At 43.4% G+C, this 24,252-nt stretch overlaps 1 protein-coding gene across 3 annotated transcripts in view; it reads left to right on the forward strand.

Moving 5' to 3' along the window:
• Positions 1–24,252, forward strand: part of CDK2AP1 (cyclin dependent kinase 2 associated protein 1) — a 34,382-nt gene that overhangs the window by 6,717 nt on the left and 3,413 nt on the right. The window contains exons 1-3 of one of the 3 annotated variants that reach the window (XM_084649619.1): positions 9,172–9,418; positions 22,372–22,478; positions 23,500–23,626. In XM_084649619.1, the coding sequence (XP_084505745.1) occupies positions 9,190–9,418; positions 22,372–22,478; positions 23,500–23,626 (463 nt within the window). In that variant the 5' untranslated portion in view covers positions 9,172–9,189. Of the gene's footprint in view, positions 1–9,171; positions 9,419–10,304; positions 10,793–22,371; positions 22,479–23,499; positions 23,627–24,252 lie in introns of those variants that run through there. The other 2 variants (XM_084649621.1, XM_084649620.1) reach the window with 2 other exon arrangements.

The raw sequence follows: 24,252 nt of genomic DNA on the forward strand, positions 1-24,252 counted from the left end.
GGGTTCCTGCCTCATACTAAGAAAGGAGGACAAACAGCAAGTTATCTCAAGTGCCTATACACAAATGCAAGAAGCCTGGGAAACAAGCAGGGAGAACTGGAAGTCCTGGCACAGTCAAGGAATTATGATGTGATTGGAATAACAGAGACTTGGTGGGATAACTCACATGACTGGAGTACTGTCATGGATGGATATAAACTGTTCAGGAAGGACAGGCAGGGCAGAAAAGGTGGGGGAGTTGCACTGTATGTAAGGGAGCAGTATGACTGCTCAGAGCTCGGGTAAGAAGCTGCAGAAAGACCTGAGTGTCTCTGGATTAAGTTTAGAAGCGTGAGCAACAAGGGTGATGTTGTGGTGGGAGTCTGCTATAGACCACCAGACCAGGGGGATGAGGTGGATGAGGCTTTCTTCTGGCAACTAACGGAAGTTACTAGATCGCAGGCCCTGGTTCTTACGGGAGACTTCAATCACCCTATCTGCTGGGAGAGCAATACAGCAGTGCACAGACAATCCAGGAAGTTTTTGGAAAGGGTAGGGGACAATTTCCTGGTGCAAGTGCTGGAGGAACCAACTAGGGGCAGACCTTGACCTGCTGCTCACAAACCAGGAAGAATTAGTAGGGGAAGCAAAAGTGGATGGGAACCTGGGAAGCAGTGACCATGAGATGGTTGAGTTCAGGATCCTGACACAGGCAAGAAAGGAGAGCAGCAGAATATGGACCCTGGACTTCAGAAAAGCAGACTTTGACTCCCTCAGGGAACTGATGGGCAGGATCCCCTGGGAGAATAACAAGAGAGGGAAAGGCGTCCAGGAGAGCTGGCTGTATTTTAAAATATCCTTATTGAGGTTACAGGGACAAACCATCCCGATGTGTAGAAAGAAGAGTAAATATGGCAGGTGACCAGCTTGGCTCAACAGTAAAATCCTTGCTGATCTTAAACACAAAAAAGAAGCTTACAAGAAGTGGAAGATTGGACAAATGACCAGGGAAGAGTATAAAAAAATATTGCTCGGGCATGCAGGAGTGAAATCAGGAAGGCCAAATCACACCTGGAGTTGCAGCTAGCAAGAGATGTTAAGAGTAACAAGAAGGGTTTCTTCAGGTATGTTAGCAACAAGAAGAAAGTCAAGGAAAGTGTGGGCCCCTTACTGAATGAGGGAGGCAACCTAGTGACAGAGGATGTGGAAAAAGCTAATGTACTCAATGCTTTTTTTGCCTCTGTCTTCACGAACAAGGTCAGCTCCCAGACTGCTGCACTGGGCAGCACAGCATGGGGAGAAGGTGACCAGCCCTCTGTGAAGAAAGAAGTGGTTCGGGACTATTTAGAAAAGCTGGACGAGCACAAGTCCATGGGGCTGGATGCACTGCATCCGAGAGTGCTAAAGGAGTTGGCGGATGTGATTGCAGAGCCATTGGCCATTATCTTTGAAAACTCATGGTGATCGGGGAAGGTCCCGGACAACTGGAAAAAGGCTAATGTAGTGCCCATCTTTAAAAAAGGGAAGAAGGAGAATCCTGGGAACTACAGGCCAGTCAGCCTCACCTCAGTCCCTGGAAAAATCATGGAGCAGGTCCTCAAGGAATCAATTCTGAAGCACTTAGAGGAGAGGAAAGTGATCAGGAACAGTCAGCATGGATTCACCAAGGGCAAGTCATGCCTGACTAATCTAATTGCCTTCTATGACGAGATAACTGGCTCTGTGGATGAGGGGAAAGCAGTGGACGTGTTGTTCCTTGACTTTAGCAAAGCTTTTGACATGGTCTCCCACAGTATTCTTGATAGCAAGTTAAAGAAATATGGGCTGGATGAATGGACTATAAGGTGGATAGAAAGCTGGCTAGATTGTCGGGCTCAGCGGGTAGTGATCAATGGCTCCATGTCTAGTTGGTAGCCGGTATCAAGTGGAGTGCTCCTAGGGTCAGTCCTCGGGCCAGTTTTGTTCAATATCTTCATTAATGATCTGGAGGATGGTGTGGATTGCACCCTTAGCATGTTTGCAGATGACACTACACTCGGAGGAGAGGTAGATATGCTGGAGGGTAGGGATAGGATACAGAGGGCCCTAGACAAATTAGAGGCTTGGGCCAAAAGAAATCTGATGAGGTTCAACAAGGAGAAGTGCAGAGTCCTGCACTTAGGACGGAAGAATCCCATGCACCGCTACAGACTAGGGACCGAATGGCTAGGCAACAGTTCTGCAAAAAAGGACCTAGGGGTTAGAGCGGACGAGAAGCTGGATCTGAGTCAACAGTGTGCCAGTGTTGCCAAGAAGGCCAATGGCATTTTGGGATGTATAAGTAGGGGCATTGCCCTCAGATCGAGGGACGTGATCGTTCCCCTCTATTAGACATTGGTGAGGCCTCATCTGGAGTACTGTGTCTAGTTTTGGGCCCCACACTACAAGAAGGATGTGGAAAAATTGGAAAACGTCCAGCAGAGGGCAACAAAAATGATTAGGGGACTGGAACATATGACTTATGAGGAGAGGCTGAGGGAACTGGGATTGTTTAGTCTGCGGAAGAGAAGAGTGAGGGAGGATTTGATAGCTGCTTTCAACTACCTGAAAGGGAGTTCCAAAGAGGATGGATCTAGACTGTTCTCAGAGGTAGCAGATGACAGAACAAGGAGTAATGGTCTCAAGTTGCAGTGGGGGAAGTTTAGGTTGGATATTAGGAAAAACTTTTTCACTAGGAGGATGGTGAAACACTGGAATGCGTTACCTAGGGAGGTGGTGGAATCTCCTTCCTTAGAAGTTTTTAAGGTCAGGCTTGACAAAGCCCTAGCTGGGATGATTTAGTTGGGGATTCTGCTTTGAGGAGGGGGTTGGACTAGATGATCTCCTGAGGTCCCTTCCAACCCTGATATTCTACGATTCTATGATTCCATGATCTCGAAGAACACCATTTAGGGAAAAGGTAACTATCTTTTATTAATGTTAACACTGGGAGCAGGAGTGTGGCGGGGGTGCTAAGAAAACAGTCCCTTATTTTTAAAATACAATGTTGGCAACTCTACTGCCAGGCCAGAACTCCCCAGCACTTCCTTACAGTCCCTGGCGTCTGTGCCCCAGCAGTGCTGGTCCCATCCTTTCCCATCACTGTCTTCAGGAGGGGTAGATATAGGCAGATCCCCTGTTGTTACAAAGCAAACTTATCCAAAAGTTCATCCCTGTTCTTGTTTTCTGTTGTATTTTGCGCTGGACATCCAGGGTTTGTCTGCCCTCTATCCTGGAGAGCCGTTAGAGTGCTGGCATCCCACAGCGCCAGGAGCCTCAGAGCTGAGTGAACAAGAGGGGAAAGGATTCTTAGTCAGGCTCTTTAGCTGGTTTTGTTCACACCTGTCACTTAGATTCCAGGCAAAGAGCTGGGCGGGGTGGGAAAGGGAAGATGTGCTCTGTGTTCAAGATTCTAGACACACAATTGCGTGACTGAGGTTTAAGAAATCTCTCACTTCAGTTCTCTGGTGCTCCAAGGAGACCTCCAGCAAACCAGAGAAGACCAGACTTGATACTCCTAATATTTCCAAGTAGCAGCAGCAGCAAGGCCCCTTTATTTTAACCCCCTCAGGCTTTTGTTACACATTCAGAAAGAGGCCTTTGGACAGTGTTCTATTTTACTGGTCACTTCTATGGCAGAATCCAGGGGACATGGGCCTGATAAACAGAGAGAACCTGGAGTCAGAGATGCAGACAGGGAGGGAGCACCCAACTGTCTGCCTGGCAGGACTGTTCCACTTGGCAGGAAGATGAAGGACTCAGGCATGGGAGAGAAACAAGATTATCCTAGGGCTGGAAGGGAGAGTCAGTCTCCCCAGAGCTAGTGAGGGGATAGGGCTGGGTTGGGAAGAAGTCTGTTTTGGGGAAGTTTGGAGAGAGAGGCTGTCTGGGGGATCAGGAGAGAGGGGGATCAGGAGAGAAAGGCTGTCTGGGGGAGCAGGGAATCAGGACTCTTGGACTTCACTCCCCATCAGCTGCTGCTAGTTTTGTGGCGTAACCGCTCTGTATCTGAATTCACCACTCTGTGAAGTGGGAGTTGTGAGATTTAATGCATTATTGTTTGTAAAAGGCTTTGAGATCTCTGGGTGCTTTATAAAAAAGGGCCAAGTGTTGTTATCAGAAGGGTGAATCTACCAGATAGATGCGGAGTATTGAGCAACACTTTACACAATGCAACATCTAAGAAAAGACATTAAGCAAAGATCCTCAGAAAAAAGCCACTAGCCTAACTAATGTCCAGAGAACTTGCAAGAGACAGATTCTCTCATGCATTCTCCTCTGCTTGCAACCCTCTTGTTTCCCACTGCCTAGCTTCTCAAATGGTTCCATTCTGTCTATAACCAGCACAGGCTCTGCAGACTGCTGCACACTTTAAGCAACAAGAAGCATGACAAAGAAAGAAACTACATCTAGTACTAAAGACACATGGCGTGGGATTTTAGCAAGGGGAGGGAAATCTTGTTGGATAGGAGCAATAAGTGGTGATGGTAGGAAATGAGAGGTAGCTGTATGTGGAACAGAAGCCTTGTGAGTGTAAGAAAGCTGGGAGGCTTTGGGAAAATGATGTTTGGGGTGGAATATCAAGGCCCCACACACTGGAGGCACAGAAAGGGAATACGATGATCTGTCTTCACCAGAGATGCCTTCACTAGTCACCACTGAAGAGCCATTAGAGATTATTAGGCAAATGATCACCATTTGTGGAAGTTCCTAAATATGTTTTTACCCAGCAGACTTGGAAGCAGTTGTATGTTTGTAAAGATAGCCGATAAAAGCTCTGGAGGAGCTGTCATCAACTTGTGGCTCAGTAATTTGTGCTTTGAAAAGTCTCTAAAGACATATTTACATGAGACCTCAAGAGCTCATTTTACCACCTCTCATATACAATTTATGTAATTATTATATTGCATATAATTATTTATTTGCATATATTCTATATGATTATTTGATTATAAGTATTTCTAGGTCCTTAAAATCTTGGGGATATTTACAAAAATGATTGAATATAAATTCCTTCCAGAAAAGGGACAAAGCTCTAATTTCTTCCCCTCACTTCCAGCTGGTATGTATGTTTCCCCAGCAGGTAAAGCGTTAATGTTAAAACACACACAACTTAATTAGTTCAAATTAACCAAATTAGTTCAATTGATATTAACACCCACTAGCAGTTTTTTACACAAATCACAGTGGCAAAGAAATGCCGAGCTTTTGATGCTCCACCTTTAATTCCTCTAATTTAATGACAGGTTTCAGAGTAGCAGCCGTGTTAGTCTGTATTCGCAAAAAGAAAAGGAGGACTTGTGGCACCTTAGAGACTAACCAATTTATTTGAGTGTAAGCTTTCGTGAGCTACAGCTCACTTCATCCAGCTCACGAAAGCTTATGCTCAAATAAATTGGTTAGTCTCTAAGGTGCCACAAGTCCTCCTTTTCTAATTTAATGGTTTAACCCTATAGGATAATAAACATGGCTACTTTGCACTCGGCTATTGCTTTCTATTTGTAGCTCTCCACGTGCTTTATGTAGCTAGATCTACATAATTATTATTATTTTACATTATTTTCAGAGATGATAGAGAGGTTACTAGTCTCATTTCACAACTGGTGAACATACACAACTCTCACTGAGGTCAGTGGGAACTAAGGATGTTCAGCGCCTGTGAAAATCAGGCCACTTGTGACTTTAGACTGTAGTCCATCAAAGCAGGGATGGTCTTTTTTCTGTGTTTGTACAGCAACCTGAACAATAAGATACCAAACCCAACTGGGGGCTTTGGGCACTACCATCATATAAATATTTACTACTGTTTGCTACTGTGACTACAGGTCACACAGGAAGTCATTGGCAGAGGTGAGACATTAACTCAGGTGTCCTGGCACCCTAACCCAATACACAATCTAACAGATCACAGCTACAAAGGAGTTACCACCTATGAGTGCTGCACCAGACGTGTTTTATGTCAGGTGAACTTTGAATTCCTTTGGTTTGGGTTTTAGTCTTATAACATCATTTAAATGTAGTTTGTGTGTGTTTCTTTCCAAAAGCTAGAGGGATGTAGGATCCAGTCCTGCAGTACTTTCTCAGGAAAAACTCAGCAGAAGCTTTTGCCTAAAAAGAGCTGGGCCCTTACTAATGCTGTATATTTCTGTAGGGTGCCCAATGGCCTTGGAGGAAGGGGGTTGAGAAACACTGATAATGGAAATAAAGAAAGTACACAGAAGGAGAAGAACCAGGTGAGGGGTCACACAGCTTATGTCTTTCAGATAGTGCAGTAGTATTTGGAAATGTAACTGCATGTAAGGGGGCCAGAAACAAGGTGTATAGAGAGGAGGAGATGATTTAGTGGAGACTAGCCCCACTTATGGCCTTTTCTCCTTTGATTAAAAAAAATTAAGAACACATTCTTATTTTAAGTCACTCCTGCCTTCAGAGTGTGAGTGTTGGGAGAGAACATCAAACTCATGTAACACACTGGTTCTGTAGGACATGTCCCCTTCTAGTGGCTGGCCTACATAGGGATTAAAAGCCCACTACTGCTACCAGTTAACAGTCAGCTCAGGTGGTGGAGACGTGATTTTGGTGCAGAAGGTTCCCAGCTTCTATCTCTGCTGGGTGTCCCATGAATAGAGGTTATTGCACCTGACAGGTGCTGGATGGAGAACAATGGAAGTGATGTCCTCTGTTTGCAGAATGTGGACCCCAGCAACATGACCTGACCCTCACCTGAAGGCAGTATCTCTGAGGGAATTCGGCTCTGGTATCCTTGCTACAATTGCCAACAAGGTAGATTGTTGGGATGGTGTTTTTTGTTGCAGCCACAAATGATTAAACGGAGACCACTATTTTTACATGGACCACAGACCATTAGACAGATGGGAACAACTTTTGGTCACTTTGTACCCAAGCCAACTTCACTGGGGGCTGCCCAGAGTGAAAAGTCAGAACAAAAGGTAGCGAGTCAAGCCAAGTAAAGTTGACATGTATTGCAGGTGCCAAAACTTAAGGGTCTGATTTTCTGTGGTCTTGCACCTTGTGTTGTCATTTACAGCTGAGCCAAGAGAGTTGCAGAGTTGATGTAAAATCCTATTGTTCTGACAGGGTATCAATAGACACCCACTTTGCACAGGTGTCAGTGATGGAGAATCCGGCTCTAAATTCTTGACAGCTTCCTATCAGTGGAGAAAGAAAAAAAGGGAGTGCTCAAAAAAGTAGAAGGGTCCCTCTACACCTTGTACTACTGTATTCTAAAGAGAGATGTTTTCATAGGGTCTTTGCTATTTTGAAGACATTTATTATGTATTATTATGTAAATATACAATGCATAGGAGCATTGTATATTTTTAAGCTGTCAGTGTAAGAACCAGGTAAACCACCCAGACTCTAATTCTCCAAGGCCCTGCAGTTGTTTACACTAATGCAGAGTGGCTGTAGAATACTACTAACTGGGAAAGGCACCATTGTACACCTACTTCATAGACGTGTAAAGGACTGCAGCAGGGTCAGGGCAATGGAGAATCAGGCCCACAAAGAGCAAGGCCAAGAATTGTGTGTTTCTGCAAAGTTTTACAAGCATTCGAGGGATCATTGTAAACACAATTATTTCCAAATCCTGCAGCAAAGTTTCAGGGACAGTCAGGCATCAATTTGCAAAGTGCTGGTTAGGGGGTTTAGCTGTGTGACTCCTGTTGACTTTGATGAGAATTGCGCTGCCAAGCTTTACTCGCCACTTTGAAAATATGGGGTAAAAAGCATATAATTCTGTGCCTTAGGCTTTCAGGCCCTGTGATAACAGAGTACAGCACACATCAGTTGTTTAAGCAATAGTCCTCACCACTCTGGGCTCCACTGCCCTAACTTGAGATGCATTTGGAGTTGAAAGTGATACTTCAGAACATCCAGATGATTTATTTTACAGTAGATCAGGCATCAGCCATGATTATTCCTATTAGACAGTGCCCTTTTGTAGTGTTTAGTGGGTAGAACAGGGGAGTGGAGCTCAGAGACTTGAGTTGCAGTTCCTGTTGTGTGACCTTACACAAATTGTTTAACCTCTGTGACTCAGTTTCTCCACCTATAGAATGGAGATCACACCTACCTTCCTTTGTAAAGCACTAATGAAATGGAAGATGATATAGGCCCAATTCTGTGCCATGTAAGTCAAGGGGAGGCTGCCATTAAAAAGGAACGGGATTGGGCCCCATCTGGTTGTAAAATATTAGTAGAAATTATAACAGTGTTACAGCCTTCTCAGAGTGACACTCGTACAATGGAAATGCCATGTAATGTGAAAGTTCCAGCATGGTGCTTAATTACAGTTGCAGAACCCACTAGAAAAGGCAGTCAGCCAGACTCTGATCAATTACACTCAGGTAAATCTGGAATCATTTGAACTGAATATCCCACAGGTTTACTGTGGATAAATCTGAGGATAACTGTTGCAATTAAATCAATCCCATCGTCTGAATGAGTTTTGGGGTCACAGATTGGTGTTTCTAAGACTTTTTAAAATTTTGTAAACTTTAGCATTCTGAATTGGCGTGGAAATTTATTTTTCATGACCACGTCTTTGCAAACAGAAAACCAGTTAATTATTATTATTATCATCTAGTTTTGTCTTTATTAAAACTCTCAGTTGCTGCAGTCTATATTAACCTTCAACCTCTGATCAGACCAAACTGATGGTCAGACAGAAACGGTATTTAGTATATAAAATAACTGAAAAGAACACCTGTTTCACTTTATTAGGAGAATTGAAAAGAATGTTTTCTAACTTATTAGCAGATATTGCCCACCACTCAAATTAATTGGAAAGATTATAATATTACATTTTTAAAAATACAGATTATTGCCTAATCTCCCGCAAAAACCCATCCCAGCCACCCTAAAACAAATCCAGCTCTTTTTATCCTTTAAAGAATGCCCGTTCAACACTTCCCCACACCCCGAACCCCCCCCTTTGAACAAGTTACAGGATAAGCTTTCAACCCAAAAGTTCTGCCAAAAGTTTCTGAAGTTAATTTAAAACCCCATGTTATTTAAAACAATAACAACCCCCAGAGCGCTATTGTTTGCTCTTTAAAAATCAAAATGACCCCCCCCCCCAGCAATAAAAATCTAAAGTGCTCTGGGCGAGGAGGACCCTGGCTGGGAGAGACGTGTGAATGCCTTTTCTCCCCTAAAGTTTTTGGATGCATGTCTCCTAATGATGTATGGATGATATATTGCATTGTGGGTGTCAATATAAGTGACGGCCATATTTGCCGGTGCTGCTACCGCTGTAAACAACCCAAAGTGTCTGGGAGACACAGAGACGCTCCACGGAGTGTCGGGGCATTTCTCTTTCTTGCCTTTGCCATGTCTCTAGGAATGTCTTACAAGCCCAACCTGAACGCCCACCTCCCCGGGACTTCCATCAACCAGGGTAAGTCTCCGACGGCAACTGGAGGGCAAGTTTCCCAGCCCCTTTTCGGAGGCGCAAGCAGAGCGCCGCGGTGCAGCGCGGATACCTGGGGAAAGCCCCGGACTGTAGTTTTTGTCCAGTTCTAGACGTAGGGTCAGATTCCCCGGAGCTGATTCATATCCGCCATTATTACTAATCACCCGCGGCGCGGCGCTGCCCTGCCCGAGGAGCAAACTTCGGCTCCCCCGCCGCCGCCCCTCCCCGGGCCCCGCGGCGCCCCGCGCCCCGCCGGGCGCCCAGGTGCCGGCCGCCTCCGCGCGGCGCCGCTCGGTCGGTGGCTCTTTGGATCCGGCCGTTCGCTTTCCTCCATGATCGCCTCCCCAGGGCTGCTGATTGATCTGGATCAGGAATATTCTGTGCGCGGCTCAGCCGCGACCGCTGCTGGCGGGACGCTGCAAGTGCCTGGCCGCGCGCGGTGTGGGAGCCCCGCTTCCCTCTGCTCTCCGGGGCTGGGGGGCTCGCGCCCCGAGTGACACCCCCCCCTTTCTGCAGGGCTGCGCCCCGGAGCCGCTTTGAAACAGCCCCCTCCGCCCCGCCCCGCCCCGAAACGGCCCCCTCTCCACCAGGGTTTGCCCTCAGGGGAGAGTCACTCAAAGTGCTGGAGTCTGGAGATTAGCCTGGGCTGGATAAGTCTCCCCCTACCAGCAGGAGACTCAGTTAGGAGCTTTGGAGAGCTTAATTTTTGTGAACGAGGGCCTCCTTTTTATTTCATTTTATTTTTTCTGTCAGTGCTTGTTTTTATTCCCCATCTTTTCCACCCCCTGCAAAGTTACTGGGGTGGAGTGAACTTTTTTATTTTCAAAGGTAACCGTCATTTAAAAAAAAAAAAATTCTGCGGTGGACTTTGCTGCGTGTATGGGGGTGCGTGTGTAATTTGGAAAATTCGGAAGAAAGCAGCTGCAATTCACTGTGGGATATTTCAGACGATCCCGTATATCTGCACAAGACGGATATTAAAACAAAAAATGGAGAAGTTGTCTGTAACCGTTCTGGTTTTAACAGCTCGCTCACACATATAGTGTCTACAGGTCTGACATCAAAATATCAACAGGAAGAAATGTGACTTTAAAAAAAAAAAAGGCAGAGAGAGAAGTTTTGATGTTTTAGAAGGCGGTGGAAATATACTTCAGTGGTTTTGCAGCACTGTCTGTCATTCTGTTCCTGGGGTATTGATGAGCTAAAGGGATTAATTACATGTACCCCAAAGAAGCTACAATGACCGGCAATTATAGCAGATCTCATTTTGCTGTAAGGAATTGTCACCAGCTGACAGAGAAGAAATGAACTGCAGCCTTGATCCTGCAAACACCTACACATGAGAATAGCTTGAAGCATGTGAGTAGCTGACTTAAATGGGTACTCAGGTGTGTACAATGAAGCATGTAAGTATTTGCAGGATCATGGCCTGAGATCAGTGTGCTACTTTTTTAAAAAAAGCCAGGAAAAAGGCATGTTCCTGACTTCAGATTCTTGTGACATACTAAAGCAATGTCACCAGAAAGAACCAAGCGATGGAACTGTTCCTTTTTGTGTCTCACTGCAGCCAGTGTCTCATTCTCTAAAATACCTCCATAGAAGAGCAGGGACACTGAGCTTTTTGTTTTGATTTTTGGCTTACGTCATGGAGCGAGAGGAAAACACAAGGCTAACTGCACTTCAGATGAAAGCAACGGCTAAGACCATGGCAAACATGTTACTGAGACTATTGGTTTAAGTAACTTGGAAAGTTCTTTCTGTGATTTTTGTCGCTATCATTGTTCTGTCTATATGCTCTCTAATGATCCATGCCATGATTCAGGCTGTACGTTTCTTTCATTCAGTTTGTCCTCCTTTTTTAATGGCTTTTCAGCAGTCCCCTGTGAGGCTTCAGTGATCCCCGAACTTGTGCTTGTTTGATTCATGTTGTCCTTAACACCCACAGACTCTTTGCAAGGAAAAATATTTTAGTCAGTATCCAAAATGGGCTCTCTCTTTCTCTCCATCTCCTGCCATTATCCCTCATGCACCAGCCCTTCCTCTAGCTAGTGGCGATGCCAGCATGATGGCCTGAGGCCAAGGGAGTTAGACAAAGCATTCCTTGCAGGGGCACACATTGCATTCACAGTGATGTGATTACAAATGGCTTCCCTCCTTGCTGGACCCTAATTCTGAGTTTCAGGAGGTTCCTTCTCTATTGTGTTTAAATTAAATGCCACCAGCTCAGCTAGAAGTGGAAATCCTGGGTTTGCTTCCAAACCCGGGGCTAGAGCATCCCTTTCCTTTGTATTCTGTGAAGGGGCTGAAAGCAGGACATCTGTCCCTTTGGCCTGAGATCGGCTCTGCAGAAGCTGCTCTGCGGAAACTTGGAGTGATTGGGGCTCAGGGCTTTGAGGGGATGCGGCCAGCTGGGGGTACCTATATAATAATGCCGAAGCTCTGTGCTGCAGGGTTTTTGGTGCAAGTGGGACTAGAGGGGCTGTGGTGCCATGTTTCTGAAGTCTGTGTCTTCACTGCACAGCTAACGTGTGTTATCTACGCTCTGGTTAATTCCTCTCAACTAAGTCTAGCTCAAGTGAGAGTGGCCACTCTACAAAATAGCATGTGAGCTACCTGGGGTGGTTGTATTAGCAGCTGATGAGTTCTGCTAACCTGAGCTGCAGACTATCCCACCAGGCAGGCCAGCCAACTCCAGTTAAAAGGTCCACCACCCTGGGTTTTTGTGTGTGGATGGGTCTCGAATTAGGGACAATGCTCAGGTTATAAACCAAGTTACTTGTGCAGTGAAGGCAAGCCTTGAGAGAGAGGAGAGTTGCCATAGGAGCAGGGAGGGCTGCAAAGGGTGAATGGGAGATCTTGGGATGACTGTGGGGATTCCCTGCAGATCTTGGGATGGCTGTGTAAGGAAAGTCTGTCTACTCCACAGGTAATTTAAACCCCTTCCCCAGCTATATGATACCGGGGGCACTCCAGGGGCCTGATTCTCCACTGCCTTGCAGCTTTGTCATTTACACTCATTCAAAGAGAGAGTAATTTGCTTCCAAAGGGGAATTTTACACCTTGCTTTGCCCAGACTTGAGTGATGATGCAAAGCTCAGGGCAGTTGGGGTTTAGGCCCCAGGTGATTAAACTTGCAGTGTTTTTCCAGGTATCTGTAGTCTTCCCATGGGACTTTCCACTCTGGAGCCTGGGCTCTTGTGGTATAACGTTCAGTGCTGGTCCTGTGTTTATAAACCAGCCCCTCACAGACAAGTTCTTAATCTCAAACACTAAACCTTCTGTTTTTTAAGGTCCTCTTTATTATCTCACTCGCTTTTTTTGTTTTGTTTAGTTTAAACAGGGTTAGAGCTATTATGGCTGTATTTTGTTTGTGCACCAGCATCTTTAATAATTTCACCTGGAATCTGCACAGCTCTGGGAATGGTATTTGCAAGGCGCATACTGTATCCGTCTCTTTTTTTTTTCGCTCTGAACCCGCAGCAATGACCGCTTAAACTGCCCCCCTTCCCAACAAAATGCGAAGATCAGAGTGAAGTTTTAAAACTTCCATATGTAGGATCAAGTTCCAGCAGATTATAATGATGTTAAGATAGCAGGCTGCATCCCGGATCCACATTGTTCAACAGCAACCCTTTAAACAGAAAAAATATTGTAACCTAGGACTTCCATAGTTCTCACTGTGCTTGCAGTGTCACCACTCAAAACTTTACAGTGACTGAGATTCTCCTGTTCCAGAAGCACAGGTACCTCCCGCCACTTGAGCCAAAAGAGAATCTCCATTATCTGGTATCAGTATAGTAGGGGCCCAACACAACTGAGAGTTCTGATTCCAGCCAGTAGAGGGCAGTGGAACATATGCACCTGCTAGCTAGTCTCTTAAGTCCAATAATATGTTACATTATTAACATTAAGGTTCTGACTCAGCTCCATGAACAAACTGCTTCCTTAATGTTCTTTATGTAATTATATTCAACGTGATCCTGTTGTCCTTATTCAGGTTTTATGGAGGGGGGAGTCGATTGTGCCACAGGAGTGCAGAAAATGAAGTACTCTGTTCAGATATCAGTTTGTGGAAGCTTTTACATATTAAACTATGCTAGACACAAGGAGTAATTTGTGGGCATTATATTTAACATTCGTTTTCCAGATTTACATATATATTTAAACTCTCTCTTGTCTTGGATTCACTTTTTCAAAGATTCGCAGTGGCATTGTTTTTATGACTGTAATTCAATTTGCTAAAATGTAATACAGCGCTTGCTCACTATTCACTGGAAGTCCAAGTCGTTAAAAATAGTCTGAAAAGAGCTGAGCTAAACATGCTGAGTAGTTTACTTTTTCCAGATGTAACTCACCTGGTCTCTTCTCAAGTGAGTGCCTCCCTCCCACCAATTCCCCCCCCCCAATAGAAATGGATAATGGCAGGGGGACACTGACGGGTGTTTTTTTGCTGGTTTGAGCCAAAAGGGGTGTGGAATTACCAAATATGAATTACCTTTGTCTGTGTCTAAAATGTTAAAGCTTAAAAGAGGTTCTTTGGCTGTTGCAGAAGAACAACCCGAGCATTTTTTGTTTGGTTTTGTTTTTAAGGAAATGGCCTGAGTCTCATTTGCCTTTCATTGACACCAAAGCCCCTTTCCAGGCTCTGGCAGTGTAAAGGGGATTTAAAGTGTGTGTAAATACAAAGTAAATAGATATAAAGCACGTTGCATTTACACAGCTAGAGCACTGTGAAGGGGACTTTGTAAAGGGGATCAGTCCCAATATTTCCTACTAAAATGGCTTTTTTATTTGTTTAAATATTCAGTGGGACTGGAGTGTTTAGGGGAATTGGTAATGGGACACAGAGTGTTTCACTGTGAGGTTGGCAGTGCCTGTCCTGCTTTGCCCTGGTGCTGAAATAGGATCTGCCTACATAGACACTGATGCCCATGTGGCATCTCCATTTCTATTATTCTAATCATTTAGGACTGGAAGGGACCTTGAATCAATTTCTAGTCCAACTCCCCACACTGAGGCAGGACCACGTAAAGCCAGACCATCCCTGACAGGTGTTTGTCCAACCTGTTCTTAGAAACTTCCAATGATGGGGATACCACAACCTCCCTTGGAAGGTATTTCAAAGATTAACTATCTTTATAGTTCGAAAGTTTTTCCTAATAACTAACCTAAATCTCCCTTGATGCAGATTAAGCCCATTACTTCTTGTCCTACCTTCAGTGGACATGGAGAACAATAGATCACCATCCTCTTTTTATACTAGCCCTTAACACATTTGAAGACTATTAGCAGGTCCCCTCTCAGTCTTCTTTTCTGAAGACGAAACATACTTTGCACTTGTCTTCATTAAATTTAATCTTGTTGATTTCAGACCAATTCTCCAGTTTGTCCAGATGGTTTTGAGTTTTAATCCTCTTTTCCTAAGTGCTCGTAACCCCTCCCAGCCTGGTGTTATCCACACATTTTATAAGCATACTCTCCATTTCATTAGCCAAGTCATTAATGAAAATATAGAATAATGCCAGACCCAGAACTGGACCCTACTAGATATGCCCTCCCAGTTTGACAGTGAACCATTGATAACTACTCTCTAGCAATCAGTTTTGCACCCACCTTATAATAATTTTATCTAGACCACATTTCCCTAGTTTGCTTCTGAGAACATTATGTGGGACTGTCCAAAGCCTTACTAAAACCAAGATACATCACATCTACACCTTCCCCCCCATCCACTAAGCTAGTAACCCTGTCAGAGAAGGAAGTTAGGCTGGTGTGGCGTTATTCATTCTTGACAAATCCGTGTTGGCTGTTACTTATAAACCTATTATCCTGTAGGTACTTACCATTTGATTGTTTAATAATGTTCCAGTATCTTTCCCGGTATCAAAGTTAGGTTGACTGGTCTGTAATTCCCTGGGTCTCTTGGTTCCCCTTTTTAAAGATAGGTACCATGTTTGCCCTTCTCCACCTGTCCTCCAAGAGATTGCAGTGAAATTTTGTATAAATGAAGCCAAAATGTTTTGAGTGCTAAGAACTCACATTCTTTCCTTCTAAGTTTGAACACTAAAACCACAATTCAGACTGATGCGATTGTAAAATGGCCAGATTCCACAAATTGGGCCCAGCATCCGGGGTGAAATCCTGGCCCCATTGATTTCTCTCCTTGTGGGTAGTCACTTCCACCTGTGCCCAGGAGCTGTAGAATTCCACCCAATCAAAAAGGCAGCAGTTTGCCCAGAGTACAAGGCAGTGGAGGAATTTACCCAGTGAGCTTAATTCTGCTCTTACTTAAACCAGGTTTACATGGCTGCGACACCAATAAGTTCAATAGGATTATTTCTGATTTACATGGATGGGTTTGAGAGTAGAATCAGGCCTATATGTTCATTACACAATCTTAGTTGGGCAAATGTGTTAAACTCACAATTAATCCACTTGTATTCAAAATGCAATTTAAGATGAACTGGCTTTTTCTTAGGGCTGAGAGTTGTGTGTGGGGTTTTGTTTTTAAGAAAAAGCTTTTATTTTCTGCTCTAAGAAATATCAGGTTTTGCCTTTATTTATTTATTTATTGCCAGAGGATTCTATGGATGACTAGACAAGTGTGTGGGGGATTTACATCACAAGAAGATGACTGCTGAGCAATTGAGAGGGGAGCAGGTTTTTATTCAGACTCTTTAAGATGTGTTTTTTAACTCCCCGTTTTTGCTCAAGTGCTCGTCAAACACTTGGGATAAAAGCACTTTGTGAAAAATTCAGACCTCCTGCAGAGGCACTGTGGGATAATTGCATGGATTTTCTCCACAAAGCACCAAAATATTCACAGATTTTGTACCAGTATAAATACTTTAGTTAAAATAATAAAATCAACCCTCTAACTAAATAGTTATACTTGTAGGACCCCTAGTGTGGACACAATTATACTGGAATAAATTCCTTAAATTTGTATAGTTTTTTCCCCTTCCCATACAGGAATAACCATACTGCTAGAAGCATCTGTAACTGTATGCAAGTGGAGGTGGGAACGTGTACCACTTTAACTACATCTGTGTAATTAAAGCAGTACAAATACTGAGTGTAGACAAGGGCACAGGTAAGCAGCACAGTAGGTTTGGATGCGATAAACATGCCACATGGTTGTGTGGTGACAAAAGCTGCCACCATGTGTCTGTAACTGTCTGTGTGTGTGTTATAAGCAGATCAGATGAGAGTGCCTTGACCTGGCTACAGAAATACAGTTTACTTTGCAGGATGCACAGGGTTTTGTGAGCTCTCCAAGCACAACCTGACTTCCCATCCACTTCACTTGCTGGCAACAGCAGTAGATTTAAAAATGCAAATTCTCATCAACCACATGAGTGAAACCACAGAGACTTGGAGGAGCAGCTCTGCAGGAAGGAAGAGAAGTTAAAGGCAGGGCAGCTGCATGGAAGGCATATAGCTCCATCCAGCTTCTACTGAAGTCAGTGGAAAGGTTCCTGTTGCCTTCTGTGGGAGCTGGGTTGGGCATATAGGGCTTGATTCCAGGCCCGCTGAAGTCTATGGGACCTTTCCATTTACTTGAATTTCACTGTGTGTTGAATCAGGCTGAGAGAGAGCAGCTGGAGGTAAGTTGGGGGGCTGGAATAGGGAGGATTGGGAGTAAATGTTATAACAGTCGTTCCAAGAGTGCAACTGAATCTTGAGGGGAGGGGATGTTTGAGGCTGAGGAGTGCAACTAGCATCTGTCATTCCTCCAGAGGCTCTGGTGACAGTTGTACCCCAGCATTCGTCTCTATTCTCTATTTGCGGTATTGCTAACTGCCAGCATTCAAAAGTAATGAGTCAGGTCCCAAAATCATGAGATTGTCCCATAAAATCATGAGATTGAGAAAATATACATTTGGCGTTCTTGTTTGACCTGTGGTTTTTGAACCTTTGGGGGCACTCAGATGACTTTTTCAAGCTTTTTTTCCTGCAATCAAGAGAAACTGGAACTTAAAAATGTCTCTTTTTAAACTTCTCTAAAAATTGCTAAAAACTTCTCTTTTTAAAAAAATATGCAAGCTGAGATTCTCATATGATCACTTTCCTCCAGCATCTGGAGCATTAAGAAGAACATCAAATAGTGCAAGGCTCGTGATAAATCCGTGAGCGTTGTCAGCACTGTTTACATCTAAAGATAGATAAATCAGCATGCCTATCATTTAGTCCCCCAGTTTCCTGGATAGAACAATACTTGCACCCCTCCTTTATCAATACCAGCATGGATTGGCTACCAGCCTAGGGTTAAGCAACATGGGTATCCCAAAATTGCCACCATCAGACCTTACACCCTGCGGTGAAGGTCAGCAGCCTTGACCTCAGTTGGATCAAACTGGGGAGTGAATTTGAGTTGTCGCTGCCCCTCCTACTCTCCCCTCCACGTCTACAGTGAGAACATACTGCTCCAGGTCCCAGATGTTCAGGTCTAGAGTCTGACTCCAGCTAGCCTCATCCCTGGTGCTGGCAGAGGGAGGAAGCTGCTCAGGTAGCCTGAACAGAAGCCATATAGCGCTCTGCAGATCTCATTAGCACTTTGGATCAGCCCAGGGTGCAGACAGGATGCCCGAGAAATACGACATCTGAATGCCATGATCGATCTTTCACCCTCTTCTATGGAGTACAGTCATTTTGACATCTTGACCTGGTCTCCTATGACTTATGATGCCATATAGGGCTCGCTGGCCTGGTTTTGCTGCTCATTATAATGACAGGAGCCAGCAAATGTAATTTGAAATCTATTAAATGCTTAGATACACAAATGTATTTTGGATTAACTAAGTAAAAACATCTAAGACCCAGGACCCTTCTAGGGGATTAATGGGAGAGTTGAGAGGGTGAGAAAAGGCCAAGGTCCATTACCCCTCACCAGACATTAATTCTCAGGACATACCTTGCACTCAAGCTCGTTAGGATCACAACCGCGTTTTAAATAAATACAAATTTGATTTTCCGTTTATTCTGTCGAGTCCCACTCCCTCCCCCACTCCCTCGGGGAATGACTGGCAGGCGTCTGACATGGGCACCTGCAGCGCATGAAGAACTCGTATCACAGCCAAGCTAAATCCCTTTCTTTGTTCCCTGTGCCTGCTGCTACTGATAAAGTGGTTGGCGCATGGCATTATGTCTTATTACATTTTTGATGCAGACTGCAAAGAAACAGGTAAACTCACCATGGTTACCACTACTTGTCATTCGGCAGGACATTCTTTACTCTGTAATGGCCTCTAGTGTCTGCATCACAGCTTTGCATATGCTGTGGGTAAAGTAGACAATACAGTGTCCCTGGCTGCTCCAGTGCCAAAATTCCATTGATCTGATTATTGAGAGGTGATGCACGTGGTGTCACTAAAATCCCAGTGCCAATCCCTTTCCCATAGCTCTCTGACAGGATCAGGTTTTTAGCAAATTCTCCTTATTGGTTGTACACTTTTTCCTTTAATGCTCCTTCAGCCACTGTCAAAATCTGCAGCTACTCTGTACTGCAATGCCATATTGTTGTCAGTGTCCAGATCTGTGAAACTTTCTCATGCAGCACCTCACTGCTTTGTCTCAATGCATCAGGCACCTGATGGTTTTTGTTCTTATCTGTACGCTCCTTGTGTTGTAATCTTGACTTCTATCCAGGCTGGGAACCTGACATAGTTCCAATTAACATGGTCTAAGCAGGAGATCAATGAGATGTCTGTTCTGTATTGTTGTTAAAAGCAGCCAGCGGAAACAAATAATGTTAGTTGTTTTCTACTTCTTCTTCTTTTTTTTTTTCCACTTCATAGCCAATAGGAAAGGTGTGTTGGCTAGTTGCTAGGACAGGTGACTGGAGACTGGACTCCTGAATGTCTTGTCCTTGTAAACCAGGGATAGGCAACCTATGGCCCGCGGGCCAAAGGCGGCAGGGGAGCTGATTTTCAGTGTCACTCACGCTGCCTTGGTCCTGGCCACCGGTCCGGGGGGGGGCTCTGCATTTTAATTTAATTTTAAATGAAGCTTCTTAAATGTTTTAAAAACCTTATTTACTTTACATACAGCAATAGTTTAGTTATATATTACAGACTTATAGAAAGAGACCTTCTAAAAACGTGAGAAGGTATCACTGGCCCGTGAAACCTTAAATTAGAATGAATAAATGAAGACTTGGCACACCGCTTCTGAAAGGTTGCCGATCCCTGTTGTAAACTGATTGACCCTGTAAATGCCTTTCCGCCCAGGTGGTGGGCTTATTACTGCAAACCGTTCCGCAGACTTCAATTAGACTTTTCAGAATCACCTAGTAGCAAGCATTCACAGGATTGGGCCCATGCTTTGTGACTGGAGGGAAAGACACTTAACCCACCTATGCCCAGTTTTGTTTTCTGTAAAATGGGCATAACCAAACTCCCCTTCCTTACAGCGTGCTGGGCTAACTAATGGTTGTAAAGCGTTATGAGACCCTTGGAGGAAAGGTGCTACTTCCCGCAAAGTAGCATCATGGATGTCGGTTCGACATCATTCTTATAGATTTTGGAAAGGTCAGGTAAAATGTGGATATAAAAATATTGCAGGTGTAAGTGTGTCCTGAGACGACAACCCACGTTACAGAGTGTAAGAATGGAGAATGTTAAGGTGTACTGTCGCTAGGAAAAAGGTGTGTTATACCTCATGTTAGCAACCCTTTCAAGACAAGGCAGTCTGTAATTTTTCAAACAAAATTAGCAGATTGAGCTAAAGGTTAAAGGGGAGATGAGTCTTCAGCTCAAGCAACTGACTCATGAAAAAGCTACAGACCGCCTTGTCTTCACTAGGATTTTATCTCGCATTAGCTAACTCAAGTTAAGAACACCCTTTCTTTTTGTAGTGAAGACCAGGCCATCATGGTTCCCTGTGATTGCTACAGAAGCACAATGATACTTTCAAAATGAGGAAGATTAGACTCATGGTTCCATCATGCACTCAGTACTTCTTACAGTGTGATCTCTGCTTCCTCTGATGGTGTCCTTGCAAAAATAAATAAGAGTCAGGAGTAGAACACTAAACGGAACAAAATGACTCTCATGTCAAATCCTTTTCATTTGTATTTCATTTAAATTCCAAATAGGGCCACGGACATGGGAAGGGAGTGGGAAAAGCCTTGGAATTTTCAGGGAAGAGGTCTGTAGAGAAGGGAGTTGGTGTGTCTGGGTGGCTGCAGAGAAAGCCTGGACAGAGGGAAGTTACAGTAGGAGCAGGAACGTTTGAAGGGGAAGAGGAGAGAAAGAACAGCTAGCCATGATGATATAAATCCCCCTTAGGTCAGATTCTGCAATCCCTACTTGGGCAGAACTCCCAATAAGGTTATGAAAACAAGCAGCAGGATTGGGACCCTTACATGCCTTTTTATTTTTCATGGTGCATTTTCCTGAAAAGGAATATAGAAGATGACTGAGGAGGCTGTTTCAGTGGGCAGACGAGATGAGATCAATAGGTGCCATTAGCAGACTCACATGGACAGAGGTTGAGCCCTTAAATCAGCAGTGCACAACACTGGATCTGTCTATCATGTGCATTTCCCCCCAAAATTTTGAATTTTAGAAACTGATTAAGGAATCTGTTCAGATTCTCTTCTACCGGAGCAGATCTTTGACTGATAACACTGGCAAAACCCATTAAATTAGGTCCTGTAACTCTTGCTTAATTTAAAAAGCCACCTTAACTTATGGAATAATAATAAAGGACACAAAAGGTTTTGGGTTTATTTGCAGGGAGAGTAGGAGGAATGTTCCTGTGCAGTGTGAGTAACTCACCTTGAACTCCTTCAGGAAAAGATGCAATCGTTCAGAAAGTGCCAAGTATAGCAGCTATCTTTTGAGGAACCTATTCTTTTTAAAATAATCAAGATGGAACATTAAGTAGATAATTACTTCTATTACTTTACGATCCATGCAAGGTTTATTGACCCTAGAAGTAATGTCTGTCAGTATTTACCTAAAGGGACCATAAAGTTTGATAACGACAAAAGTAAATATATGTTCATAATAAGAATGTTCTGTCAGTGCAGTTTAACTTCACACAGAAGTCTGATGATCTTGTGAAATATCAGACTTAGTAACAAAAAAAGTGGTGTTATATTAGTGATATCTTTCCTTGGTTTATTTGCATAGCCCAATCCTACTGGTGAAAAATGTTTGACATCACACAAGAGATGAATGTGATGAACAATATTCACTGCTGACGTCACACAATAAATAGTTGTGGGGTTAGCTCAAAATAGCTTTTAGGGTGATTTGCATTGCAAATGTGATGACAATTTGAGTTGTAAAATTATAGCCATATTTACAGTAAGTCTATACAGAACATTTAATTTTATATAGTGTTGCATTTTTAACAGTACAAATGATATAACTAGGCGTGGCAGAACTAAATTTTTACTTTTTCGGTGTTTATTTTTGAGCATTTTTTTCTATTAGTGATTTAAATATTCACAGTTGTGCAAAATGATGGGGTGTGGGTCAGACAGTAGATGCTAAGATTCAGAAAATGTAAACTTTATAACCCTTAAAACACAAATTGCCAACATCACATGTCAAAATATACCAAGTAAATATCCTTAAATCAAACTCTTTAAGTTCTCAAGTTTATGGGTTTGTGTGTGTTTGGTGACATGATCATTTACCGACATTTACCGATCAAAAATCTAATCCTCCCAAGGCTAGAGATATCTGTAATGTTTTAGCCTGCACTACTTTCACATGTAATCATCCTGTAGGGAACACTGTACTTTAACTGTCTGTACTGTTTGCAGTGAACAGTGTGACTCTTGAGTTAGTGATCTGGAAAAAAATGTTGACAGGTTACTGTTTGTTTAAAAACAACATCACCTCACTGAATTATGCCCCAATGGGTATTGACTAATTTATCCTTAGATAATAAATCTTGCTTTCCTATTTTTTCTTCCTCAAAAGCTGGAAGTGTTCACTCTCCCTCCACAAGTATGGCAACCTCTGCACAATACAGACAGCTTATAAATGATTATGGACCCCCGTCTCTAGGCTATACACAAGGAATGCAGGTAAAATTCCAATTTTTTTTTTAAATTGTATTGGTGACGAGTTTTGAGCGATAGTATGAATCACATGTGGCATGGAGACTGATGTGACCCTCCCTTGCTTTGAAATGAAATACAAATGGCAGACAGATTCATCACATGCATCCTGGTTTCATATTAGACTAACTGTAGTGCTCACTGGGGGTTATAGAATCATATGTAAGTCTGGAAGGGACTTCAAGAGGTCGTCTAATCCATCCTCCCATGCTGAGGCAGGGTATTTAATAACTAACCACGAGTCCCTGCCCACCGGTGAACCTTGATGTGAGTTGTGTTTGAAGACAAAGGCACAGGTATAAAATGATCAAAGATTATAATCTGATGGTAAAGGCTGCAACAAACAGGACTCTATTAGTATGACTTTTAAAATACAAAATCATATTTAATATTAAATATATTTCTAACTGTAAATTAAGATTTACACCAGCAAAACAATGTTATAAAATGCATGATCCAAACTTTCCTGTTGGCTGCTACAAGAATCTAACTGGTCAACTTTTGTGGAGTGGCTTCTACCATTTAACAGGGAGAAGGAGGCCTTCTCGTGGCATATGGACAGCTTTCTTCTCTCTCTCTCTTACTGACTCCCCACCTATTTTAACATACTCTGAAAACATGTCTGGTTAGTTTTTGCCTGTACTACTACTTAAAATTAGAACAAATGGAGGGAGAGAGAGATGAATTTGAGCGTTGGGCTAGTTAATGATTTGCAATACTGTTCGGATGAAATGTTAAAAGGTCCCAGCCCTGCAGTCAGATCTGCCCTGATAGATCCTTGCAACTGCATGGTACCTCATCGTATCTGATGGCAGGAGCAGAGGCTAAAGCAGCATCGTGTTTAAAATCCTGTAAAACTATAAACTTGATGCATTTAGTGCAAGTGACCATGATCAACGGGAGCACATTATGAAATAGATTCTTATGATTTCTTTAATCTGCTATTTTTTGCTATATATAATTCAGATTAATTTCTTTCAAACTGTAGGGTACCAGCAGCAGTCAAGTACCACAAAGCAAATATGCAGAACTTCTAGCTATCATAGAAGAATTAGGAAAAGAAATTAGACCTACATATGCTGGAAGTAAAAGTGCCATGGAGAGGCTAAAACGAGGTAATTTTTTTTTATTAGAATGGACAGTGTTTTGGATCCATTATTTCCAAACCGTTTTTCCCCACATTCCTTATTTCAGAGATGGGGAAACTTACAGCTGGCTTGACTTAGTGTGTTTAGTTATGAGTTGCTGGTTTAACATAGCTTAGCAATAGCCCATTCACTTTCTACGTGACCAACCAACAACTGAATGGATTTCATGTGTACAGAGGGGAGTACAGGTTAGTGTAACTTGCACCTTTTTCCAGCCCCCTCACTGTGTACATAACATCAGTGAAGGCTCCCAAAAGACTTACTTAGAATCGCCTAAACTCTCTTCCATAGATTCCAAACCATGTACCAAAGTATCACTTATACATCACTTTTCCAGCTGGTCCACTTAATCTTAACTGAATGTATCTTTGCTTGAAGAGATTCTGTGCTGTGGTAACTTGCATATTGAGGGGCCTGTAGAGAGGAGTATAGGGGGGAAAAGCAAACAGGAGGCTAACATTGAACTAGCCAGCATCTTCCTCTGTCACATGTATTTCTGCTCCTCCTGGCTCCTCTGTTTAAGTTCCATCTGCTTAGACTGCCTCATACGTCAGTAAGCAGATGTAAGTACATCTAAGGGAGCCTGAAGCTAC

The sequence above is a fragment of the Lepidochelys olivacea genome (assembly GCF_965140295.1).
Source record: "Lepidochelys olivacea isolate rLepOli2 genome assembly, chromosome: 15".
Taxonomy (NCBI): domain Eukaryota; kingdom Metazoa; phylum Chordata; order Testudines; family Cheloniidae; genus Lepidochelys; species Lepidochelys olivacea.